This window comes from Rhinolophus sinicus, linkage group LG09, assembly GCF_036562045.2.
Source record: "Rhinolophus sinicus isolate RSC01 linkage group LG09, ASM3656204v1, whole genome shotgun sequence".
Classification (NCBI taxonomy): Eukaryota; Metazoa; Chordata; class Mammalia; order Chiroptera; family Rhinolophidae; genus Rhinolophus; species Rhinolophus sinicus.
In genome coordinates, this window is record NC_133758.1 from 9,788,098 (window position 1) to 9,800,162 (window position 12,065).

Genomic DNA, 12,065 nt, shown 5'->3' on the forward strand with positions numbered 1-12,065 from the left:
GATTTACCTGGAAGCAAGATCTCAGCACACTGAGTAAATGCTTCCAAGAAATGACACTTTGCAGCTTCTTTTATATGTTTGGAAAGAAGGAAGGAAGATTACATGAAGGTGACAGAAGTCAAGTCTAGGATCAGATGACCGGATAGCTCAGATTATGTGCTCTCTTGAGGGTGGTCACGCTTGAGAAGGAGGAGTCTGAAAAGAGGCGTTTTAAAGGTGTGTTAACCTAGATGCACAAGAACCATGGACAGGGTTTGCTTAAGATAAAGGTAAGACTTTCACTAAAGAAGTTATATGGCTGAGACTTGACTACCCACCATGAACTACCTGCCCCGTTAGGATTTACGACCAAATCACCCTATGAGGTTACTTTCCATAGAACTCCTTTTTTGCCTACAGATCCAGCAATTCTACTCCTAGGTATACCCCCAAGAAAAATGAAAACATACGTCTGTACGTGAACATTCACAGCAGCATTATTCATAATAGCCCCAAAGTGGAATCGACCTAAACGTCCATCAATTGATGACTGGATAAATGGCAGGGATATCCATACAATGGAACGTAATTTGGTGATAAAAAGAAGGAAGTAGTGATACATTGCACAACGTGGATGAACCTTGAAACCATTATGCTAAGTGGAAGATGCCAGAGACAACAGGCTACATAATGTATGATTCTATATATGAAATGCCCAGAGTAAGCATATATAGAGACACAGAAAGATTGGTGATTGCCTAGGGCTGGGCTGGGTTTGGGAGGAAATGGGGAGTGACTGCTAATGGATACAGAAATTGGGGGTGAGGTGGGGGAGGGTTTAACAGAATGTTCTAAAATTGATTGTGGTCAGGTTGCACAACTCTATACTAAAACTCATTTATTATGCACTTTAAATAGGGACGTGAATTCGATCTCCAGCTTATTTTTTTAAAACCCCATCTTGGTAAAAAAGAAAAAAAGAAAGAAAAGTTGCACTCTGAACTCAACGAAATTAAATTACCTGAGTGATTTTTAAACCCCTCCGTCAGGTTTTCCCGGTCCTCTGAAAAGCGACAGGGGGCTGTGACCATTTTCTAAGCACGCCAAGAAACTGAAATGGAGGCGGGTACGTATTTCAGAGCTTGATCCCAGGGCTTCCAGGCATCAGTCGGATCCGCGCCTGGAACGCTTCCAGACACGCCGGTTGCAGGGTTTGGCGACACTCGGCGACAGGGCGGAACCGCAGGAGCCGAGCGGGTCCGCCCACCCCAACCCAAGCGTGTTCGGGAAGGTCCGGAAACCAGCTCTCCGCGGTCCTAAGAAGCACCCGCGACCCAAACCAGCAGTGTCACCGCACCCTCGCACCGGCGCTCCCGGGTGGCGCTGGCGGCGCAGCTCCTCTCGCGAAGGGAGGCTGCGAGGCCTCGGCCGAACGCCAGGGGGCGTCGGGCCCTCGGGAGCCGCAGCACCGCGAACCGCGCCAGCCTCCGGGCTTTGAAGCACCGCCCCGCCGCAGTTGCGCCCTCGGCCGGCTCCTCCTCTTCCCCTCCGCCGCGGGCCCGTGGGCCGAACCCAAACAGTGGCTCCTGCTGCGCGCGGCCGCGCGTGACCGCCCGCGCCGCACAGCCCCGCGCGCCTGAGCCTGCGCCTGCGCCGCCCCGGCCCCCGGTGGTCGGGCCCAGGCCCCGCGGAGCGATGCTGCTGCTGGTGGCCACCTTCTTCATGGCGTTCGTGCTGCTGCTCTACATGCTGTCTCCGCTCATCAGCCCCAAGCCCCTCGCCCTGCCCGGGGCGCATGTGGTGGTGAGTGGTCTGTGGCTGCGCCGCCACCTCCCCGGCCCGCCCGGCTGCCCCGAGCCTGCCCCCTGGCGCGCCGGCCGGCGACCCACACCGGGCCGCCGCCCGCCTTTTCTCCAAACGGAGCGTCACCTGCGGCGGTCCATGCCGGCACTGTCTCTGCGGAGGGTCTGGGGACCCGCCCTCCCCTACATCTGGCTCCTCCCGGGCCCGGAAAGCGGGGCGGCGGCGGGGCACAGCGCCTGCGAGCTTGGTCCCGGCGCTCCGGGGGCTCGGCTGCCGCTCGTTAATCCCCGGGGCATCCCCGGGATGTGGCTGTTTTTGTCTTCAGTTTTCCCGATGAGTCAACCGAGCAGCAGAGAGGCTGAGAAACTTTGCGGAGGACACCGCGGTGGGTGACCGCGCGGGGTGATGCGCGCGGTGCCCGCCGGGCCGCGAGGAGGCGGGCGGCAGGGAAGGGAGTCCCAGCCGCCAGGACCGGCCGAGGCAGCTCGGCCCTGGGAGGTGGCCTGTGCGAGTGGCAGAAAGAGCAGTGGCCGAAGGAATCTAGGACGTGATTCACATGGGGGGAAATTGGTCCGAACCCAGCGGGCCGGCGGTCCTGGCACGCTTCTGTCCGGTCTACCCTGCGCGTCTCTCGGAGCGCAGCCCTCAGCCCTCTGCCCCACCCGGGGTCGGCTGACCGGTGTTTCAGTGCAATCCTCTGCCATCATCCAAGTCAGAGGGACAAGCCAAACAACCTGGCTGGCGCTTCAGGGATGAGGGGGATGTGGATGGGTTTGGTTTCTTTCTTACCGGAAGCTCATGTCTTCAGAGATCCCTTTTCTACAGGTGTGGCACCTCTCTTAAACTGAGCGACAATGCTTCCTTTCCCGTGCCCAGCACTTCATTTGCGGTGGCTTTCTCATCCGTTTTCTTATTTGGAGCTCCCCACCCCGGTGCACACGGAGGGGTGAGATTATGATTAAGGAGTCAGTGAGTTGTTAAGCTGGCAGCACAAATCCTTCTGGTGCCCAAGGTGACATTCTCGAGTCTCTGCTGAGATACGTGTGTCCCCACTGCACTGTGATACGATAGGATGGCCATTTCTTTTAGTGTGCTTTAAATCGGCACAAGAGTTGGTGACTGAGAAAAGGTCTTTCCTTTAATTTGTAAAACTATCAGTAAATTTCCAACTCCTGTCATTCCTGATGTGGAAGATAGACGAGGAGGGGAGTGGAAATTCAGAGAGGGAGGGAGGGGGAGAGAGAGAGAGAAAGGCAAAAGTTTATAATCATGCTGAATCCTGACAGTGTTACATCCACCAGAGAACTTCTGCCACAAAAGCATGGCTTTACAAGTTGGGTTCTTTTAGAACTTATGTTTGCAGAGCACAACTTGGAAAAAGGTAAAGCTAAAAGCAGTGATGAAAATTTTGAGTCAGTGTTCCCAGGAGAGTTTCCCTTAACCTGACTCTAGTCCTTCCAGACCCATCGTGATGCAGGTCATAGGTAGGTACGATGACAAGCGAGTCCCTTGGGATAGACCAGCAAGAATTTCTTATTTTCACCATCCAGCTTTAATCTGCCATTATAAATAACGTGAGGATGACATGAATAATGCACGTGATGTCACCATCTGTCTTCTTTTTTAATGTCATAAGAAGAGTGAAAGTGTAATTATTTTTCTCGAGATTTGTTAGGACTAGACCAGGTGGTGGTAGAACTTCCACTGATGTGGAAGTGAACAGACTAGGTCAGAACTGTGTATGGTGTCATTTTTAGAACAATTCTTATACACTAATGTTATCTTCCTAATTACAGTGGTAAAACTGCAGATGTCTTACAAGACATATTTATTTAAATCAGCTGATTTTTAAAAAGCTGTTTAATTGACTTGAGTACTGGAAAATCAAGTTCTCCCTTTTTTGGAGATGGCTGGGAACAGCTCTCCTTGCAGCAAACCACCCCTCTCTTGCCCTCAATGAGAGGCGTATGGTGTGATTAAGGATTTAAACAATATTTGCAATGAACAGTAAGAGGGAGTGATAGAGAAAGGCAATTACACTGTTATCTTTAGTGTCCCACATCTGGGCTCGGTTTACCAACTGTCGGACAACTCAATATTTACCATTTTTCTCAGCTATTATACAAAGCTCTTATATTTTCTTATGATATTCAGAGTAACTGGCTAGAATTGGCTTATGTGTATTTTTAGATGCCTTTTAAAAATCAACTGACTTGACTGGAAGGTTAGTTTCCCACGAACCATGATCCAAAAGTTGAAGTCTTATTCTTGTTCTCATAGAATCATCTTGTAAGTGATCAAGGTCGAACAGCTAGCTCACCTGGCATAGTCTAGGAAAAGGACAGCAGTGATAACAATAGCTAATATCTAGGTAGCACTTTACAGCATATGCATTTTCTCAATACCCTCATAACTTCAACCGTTAAGTCATTGAATAACAAATAGGGAATTTTTACTTACAAGTTTTCTTGTATCTTTCAGAGAAATGTCACCCTATACCATTTTGCAAATTAATGTAGGCAAGTGTTTATTTAGCAACTCCTTTTTCAAGGCACTGTGCTAGGAATGAGAGACATATATTGGAGTTGGTACTCATCCTCAAGGAACTTACAGTGTGGCGAAAGAGTTAAGACATGTACATACGTAACTGTGCACAGGGTAGAAAGTGACAGGTAAAGAATGGGGCTGCGTGACGGAGTCAGGAAAAGCTTCTTGGAATAGGGGACATTGGAACTAGCTTCTGCAGAATAGGTAGATGTTGGGTGGAGGGACATTTAGGCAGCAGAAAGAACATCATAAAACAGCCGTAACATTTTTAGGGGTCCTGATAATTGCTATGGAATTGGAATGTCTGGTGCAAATTAATAAAGCAAAGCCACCCATGAATTATCTCGATAGCCAACTTTCACCTAGGCAACAAGTATGTTTTTACTGTAACCTTCTGTAGATAATTGGTTAATGATCCTCTAAAGAAATCTCAACGGTGGAAAGATGAGGCTAAGGAGAAGAAGGAGATGTAGAGGAGTCATGTGGAGGTCAGAACATTGTAGGAAGGGGCTTCTTGAGGATTTTAAAACAGGCTGGGGTCGGATATGTTCCTTACAGCACGATTAATAGGTAACAGTAAAATATTCGAAATAATCTAAATGTTTGACTTACAGGGACATGGTTAACTGAGTTTTGATAGAGCTACTTAATGCAGTATTGTGAAACCTTTTAGTTTTTTGACATAAGACATTACGACACAATTATTTTTTAGGTAGGATACAGTACCCTGTAAAGACAGATGTGTCTCTGACACCTTCCTTCCCCTTCACCTGACCCCCGTGACATAACTTGCATAGGGAAAATGACTAGAAAGATGAAGTTGCATTTGTCTAATGACGTTAAATCCTTTTTACATGCCAGGCACTGTCCTAAAGTGCTAGGAATATAGTGGGGGAGCAAAAATAATGTGGGTATTTTTAATGGAGCTTTTGGGGCGGTGATAGGAGAGATGGTTATGAATTAAGTATTCACGCAAATAAATCCTTAGCTGATTCTGTGCGCGTATAAACGAAAGGCAAAAAGGACGCAGTGCTGAAAAGTGGGTGATGGTCAGGGCGCCGCAGTGAGTGAAGGCTTTCCTGAGGCAGTGATGTTTGAGCTGAGATTTGATGGGTGAGGAGGTGCCAGCTAGACGAAAGTGGGGAGAAGAGCATTCCTGGCAGGGGAGGGGAAATATGCAAAGGCCCACTTGGTGATTGGAGAGAGCATGTGACTGAAAGACAGCCAGTATGGCTGAGCTGTAGATGGCGAGGGGCAGAATCGTACAGGAAGAAAAGCTGTACTTTTCAGGATTTCCGTGTGACCATAGAATACTTTATAATAAGCGGCCATTTAAAATATCAGAAGAGAATGTGCCCCCTTTTTCATCTCTTATAAAGCTAGTCATGCATAGGAGGTTTGCAGAAAGGAAATATGATTCAGTTGGATTTGGACTCAAAGGCAGACAAATGTATTTTTTTTTTAATTAAATTTATTAGGGTGACAATGGTTAGTAAAATTATATAGGTTTCAAGTGTACAGTTCTGGAATAGATCATCTATATATCACATTGTGTATTCACCACCTAGATGAATGTACTCTTTATTAGCTAGATTTATAGGGCACTTGCCTTCCGATGAATTCAGAAAAAGATTATTGGTGTGCAGTCCATAGTTCAGTACTGGGGACGTTGGAAGTGGCGGGCCCTGCCCACAGTGCAGTTTGACGTTTGTGCTCGTCCCATTCGTTAAGTCTGGGATGGAGAAGCTACAAAAGCTAAAAATCTAGTTCTTATAGATTGGTTTGTAGGGCCCGTCATAATTATTTTCAGTAAATGTCCCACACAAGGGAAATGTCAAGTACTAAGAAGATTTTTTTTGTTTGTTTCAGGTCACGGGAGGTTCCAGTGGTATTGGAAAGTGTATTGCGATCGAGTGCTACAAACAAGGAGCGTTCATAACTCTGGTTGCACGAAATGAGGTAAGTGTTCTAGGTCCATCATTACGAACCTTCTCATTCAACCTTAAATTATTCAGAGAGGCTGCATGGGCGTCCTGCTGTCGACACCCGCACTGGAAATCGCTCCCATCTCTGGTTTGAGGTGCGATTCCTGAACCACTTGTCATTTCAGGGCAAAGGCTTCTTTGCTGAAGTCAGGTCAGCTCCACAAATGTTTATTTAGTGCCAGCAACTATTAGGCAACACCACAGAGGCTGCAGAACTTGAGACGGCAGAGGCCAACACAAACTCAGGCCACAGGAAGCCCTGGAGAGCCCTCCGCCCACCGGAGGTGCTGGCTTGTGAGCGATTTCCTGAAGGATGTGTCCACGTCTCTCTCTAATTTGCTTATGACATGATACACATCTCTGGGCAAACCCAGACCCCACAGAGGAGTCTCACTGCTCCCCAGCAGTTTGACAAAACGTGGGTTTTGTTTAGTCAAGTTGACACAGGCGTGTTTTTCGCTTGATTCCTGGCCTGTTATTCTTGCCAGAGTTGCTTCCCTGGCCCAGAGCGGTGAAACCAGTCCCATGAACAGTTGCAGAATCCTCTTGCTTCCTGGGGTTGGGGGGAGGTGATCAGGGCTGTATTGTCCACTGCTGTTGTTCTCTGCCCGGCATAGTTTGCTCATAGCAGGTGCTCAAAGCATATTTGTAGAATGGAGATAGGAAGTGGGGCTGATGTTGGGAATGGGAACGCCAGCCCCGCACCGGTGCTTGGGGGACTCGGGCGCCTCTGCACAAAAGAGGGTCAGTAGTACAGTGACTGCCCAGGTAGGGGTGCACAGAAGAACAGAGCCAGGGAGAACGGCAGGCCATGGAGGGCTCAGGGGGGATGTTCAAATAATAACAGGGAATTAGGCCTGGACGTCCATAATTTCTTTTTAAAATCAAGAAAAGCAGAATTAACTACCTTTTTATACCCTGACTTCTCTCATAGTGAGTTTGCCTTGGCATTGACGCCACCTTACAAGAATGGAAACACAACTTTAATAAAATAGCATTTTGTGAGATTTAACCACGCCGATATTTGCCACGAGACAGGTGAAAAAGGAAGCAGAGGGTGCCCTGTGTTTCCTTGCTTGGCTGGGGGTGAATGAGCAGGCGTGCCTTCTGGCATCGAGAAATCCCTTTTTTTCTAATGTAATTTTTTATTGTGATTTGGGCAAAGTCAAGTTGTGTATATCTTTATTGATAGAACAATGTTATTTTATTATAGACACATTCATGTTTAGAAAACCTATGTGTCTTTCTGAAGGATGGCCTCTCCTTTTTTATTTCTCTTTGCTGTTGGCATGTAGTTAATTTACATCTTTCATAGCCAATTAAGACACTGTAAACCAGTATTGGCCTTCTTGAAAATGAGTGAAACAAGCGAAATTGAGACCTTGGAAAAATTATTCAGTTACATGTGTACCTTTGCTTGTCTTATGAGCGTTTTTGAGAGTAGCCAAGCATAGGTTCACCTGGTCCACCTGAAAAGTGATTTTTACTGTAGATGCTTTCATAGTAGAGGAGGAAAATATTGGAGAATCTCTTACGAAAGCACTCTTGACATGGAAGCACGTGTACCCTTAAGTTGGGGAAGCATTGCATATCCATATGGTTTTTCTTGTGACGTCAGATCAAAATGCTGATTCGAATTAATAGGGTAACCATCAGCAATTAATATCATTAATTGGTTTTTGAAGTTCGCTTATTTTTCTATTATCTTTCTACGCAGTGAATTTAAAAACGTGCTATCACTTAGCCATAGCTTACCATACGCGACAGCTTCTTTCTCTCGTAAACTGGCCCATTGCTGTGCAACATAGATGCTGTCTTGGGTGTTGTCTTGAATTTAATAAATACTTAATATGAATAATAATTGCTTTTTCTCTCCTTTTAAATGAACAAGCAGGCAAATAGACAATCACCAGAACTAATTGTTCTCTCTTTCTTTCAGGAGAGGCTCCTGCAGGCAAAGAAAGAAATTGAAAAGCACTCGATTAATGATAAACAGGTAAAAATCACTGTGTTCTTGAAGCATTTTCTGTACAAATCAATACAGTTGTTTGAAGGAAACAGTTCATTGAAAGATGTAAGATTTTCCAGATTAAAAATACGTATTAGGAGAAGGGGGTCTGTAGAAGAGGGTAAACGGGATCTAATATACGGTGACAGAAAGAGAACTGACTCTGGGTGGTGAACACACAATGTGAGATATAGATAATGTATTACAGAATTGTACACCTGAAATCTATGTAACTTTACTAACAATTGTCACCCCAATAAACTTTAATTAAAAAAAAAAAACGTATTAGACTGTTTTTGAAAAGGTAGAATAGTTTGAATTATCTAGAATTTCAGATTCTTATAAAAAATGTATAGACTCTGACACACACAGAGACACACACACACACACACACACACACGATCAAATAACAGTGCTTTACCAGAAAGTGATTTTATTTCAATTATTTATTTAAATCAACTTTATATAAACACTTAAGGAGAAAGGGACATTTAAAATTTTTTTTTGATTATGGAATTGTTTGATGAATAAAATGGTATGTGTCTATATATAGTATATATTTCAGTATAAAACATAACAAATCAGTACCCACGTACTTATCACCCAGCTTAAGTAATGGAATTTACCGAGGCCCTGAATCCCACGTTAGCTTCACCCTTGTGTATGATTCCTACAGGGAACCCCCAACCTGATTTTTGCGTTGATCCTTCCTTTGCTTTTCTTTATAATTTGATCATAAATGTATGTGACCCTAATATAGTACATTGTTTACTTCTGCATCATTTTTTTGGGACAGCTTTATTGAGCTACAATTCACCTAGTGTGCACTTTGCTGATCTGAGGTGTACCATTCAGTGGTTTTCAATGCATCCAGAGTTGCACAACCGCCACCAGAACCAATCTTAGAGCAGTTCCCTCAACCCATGCAGAAGGTCCATACCCACTAATAGTCATTTCCCGTTCCCTCCCAACCCCCTCCCAGCCCTAGGCAATCACTAGCCTACTTTCTCTCTCTTCAGATTTGTATGACATCATTCTCTATGGATTCTTGTGCAGCTTGATTCCTTCACCTGGTACAATTTTTTAAATTCCTCTATGTTGCTGCACAAAGTGTTAGTTCCCTCATTTTTTTTTTGCTGCCGTATGTATAGTCTTCTCTTGTATGGAGAGACTACCTTTTGTTCATCAGTTCTACTGATGGTGGGTATTTAGGTTGTTTCCAGTTTTTTGGTTAGTTTGTTTTGTGTCTTGCTATTACTAAAGTTTGTCTCTTTGCGCACATATGCAAGACTGGAATCTACCTACGAATGGAATTGCTGAGTTGAGCGTATGCGTATCTTCAACTTCACCAAAGTGGTTACCCTCCCACTGGTGGTTGGTGCCTCCGATTGCCGCACACCTTGTTAACACTTAGTATTGGCTGGCTTTCCAATTTTGGCCTTTCTGGTGGGTTTTAAATGGTATTTCATTGTAGTTTTAATTGCCTCTTTTTCCTTCCAGAATATATTAGAGATCTTTTCATGTCAATAAAAATAGATCCCTCTCATCTTTTTAAACTGCTGTGGCATAGTATTGGGTACCCCAGAATTTATTTAATCAGTCTCCTATGGTTGGGCTGTTTGCTTTTTTTCGCTATTGCATTCTATGCTGCAGGTAGAAATCCTCGTCCTCAGCTCCTGTGCACATATGTGAGTTTTTCTCTAGTACTGTGACCTCTGCCTGTACCCTTTTCTCTGAAGCCCACAAATATAGCAAAGCTGCCAGCGCAGCAAATTTCCCCATTTCTTTCCCATATTCGTGTCATTCTCATAGGGAAGGAAGAGTCATCTAAAACCATAAGGCTTGAATGCTTATGGCTGAAGGCCAGTCTTGCCTGGCACCAGCGCCATCTCTCTGCTTTGGACTTCCTCACCACTCCTGCCCCCTCCTCCTCTATCAGAAGCTAAAGATCATATAGAAAGTTCTGACTTCTACAGGGGAGGGGCAGATATCAGGGCTGGGGTGGGCAAGATGGTGCTTGATCCTTCGTTTGGGCCCAGAACGGGCTTGTCAACAAGCAGTGCCCTGTAGACACTTTCTTCCTGGTAATTTGTTAACACTGTTTTTTGAAATTCCACTCGTCTATGGTATCGGTTTTATTTACAGTAAATGGTCTAAGGCTGTATAAAAACACATGTTTAAAAATTAATCCTTTGATTCCTATTCCCACTTTTAAAAAATGTTTTCTACGTGGTGATCCAGGGATAAAATCCAAGGGTGACCCCTCAAGTCTGGACTATTTCAGGTTACATTTGCGAAGGCTGTGGTTTCCTTTTCTTAAGAACTTAGGTAGTTTGGACAGGGTTCCTTGTATTAAGTAAAACTTCCTGCCCCTAAACCCTGTGGCCATTGTTCTCTTTTTATTCCCCTCTGGCCTCCCTGGTCGCAGCGTCATTTCTCACATCGTGACTTCTTTGAGCTGGTAGGGATGTCAGTCATCACTAGCTTCTGACGCCCTGGCAGTACTGGCCGCCACAGCCTTCTCACGTCCTGCTCAGCTAGTTCACGAAGGGACACGGTTGGAACCCAGGCTTCACGAGAGCCATGCGCATGCACGCTCTTTCCCGCACGCCCACTGCCTTGTACCCACAAGTGCACGTGGATCCACAACGTTCATGTACTTACATGCCCCACGACACGGTGGGTCTGCCTTCCCCTGAGCGTAACTGTCAGTTTCGCCACGGCAGGATTCCTAGGACTGAGAAATCAGGGACACCCTCCTGCTTCTCTCAGGGCCCTCCCTGGGAACGTAGAACATACCTAGGTCAAGAGTCTAACTGCTTCAAAAACATCACCCACAAAAGGAAAAATAAACAGGAGCTCGTTGTCCCTATTAGGATTCGGAACTTCAGTTTCCTATATTTCTACCGAAGTAAGCACCCATATGTGTGTTTCCTCTTTTCTCCTCCCTTTCCCAAGACTGAATGGACTTGGTTTCCATGGTAAGCACAGGCTGAACCCCTCCTGCCGTTGCTCTGCAGCGCACCCCTGAGCACCACCAGCTTTGTGCTGGGTGGGCTCTGGGGTTCGGCTCTGTGACCCCTCGTCTAAAGGGTCTGTTGAGTGGCGGGTCAGTCCGGAGTCCGGGGATCGCAAGCAAACCTCGGACTGAACCAAACATGACTGGGCTCCCAGCTCAGCTCCCACAGGCCCAGATTGACCCTTGGTCCTTAGAAGATAGTGCCCGTGGCTCAGCCGCTCAGCAGGTGCCAACCTGAGGTCTCCTGCAAGTAGATAGTGTTTGCTTATCTCTATTCCACCTACTGATACTGAATCCCAGTACGGCAGTCATAGTTGTGATATTGTTCCAAGGGGAATAGTTTTTTAAACCTGTGTATTAGATTTGTTATCATTCTTTTTAACAACTTAAGATATTCACAACCTGAGATAATTTATGTACAATTTATATATTCTTTATATAATTTATGTATTCCTTTAAACAACTTGAGATAGAATTTATATGCAATAAACCACCCATTTAAAGAGTGTTACAGTTCAGTGGCTTTTGACAGATGTATGCACGTGTGATACCACCACCGACATCCACAGAGAACTTGCCAGCGCCCCCAGGGTTTTCCCTGCCCCCTGCAGTTCCTCCCTCCCTCCATTCCTGGCTATCGGTGATCACTGACCTGCTTTCTGTCATGCTAGATTGGTGGCATTTCAAGAGGAGCATTTTACACTTTTTTTTCTATTTCCAGCTT

General features: G+C 45.7%; 1 protein-coding gene across 1 annotated transcript in view; it reads left to right on the plus strand.

Moving 5' to 3' along the window:
- The first annotated feature begins 1,484 nt into the window (after positions 1-1,484).
- The window catches only part of KDSR (3-ketodihydrosphingosine reductase), a 36,588-nt gene continuing 26,007 nt past the window's right edge, over positions 1,485-12,065 (plus strand). The window contains exons 1-3 of the mRNA XM_019729327.2: positions 1,485-1,782; positions 6,199-6,288; positions 8,254-8,310. Of these exons, the coding sequence (XP_019584886.2) occupies positions 1,675-1,782; positions 6,199-6,288; positions 8,254-8,310 (255 nt within the window). The 5' untranslated portion in view covers positions 1,485-1,674. The remainder of the gene's footprint in view (positions 1,783-6,198; positions 6,289-8,253; positions 8,311-12,065) is intronic.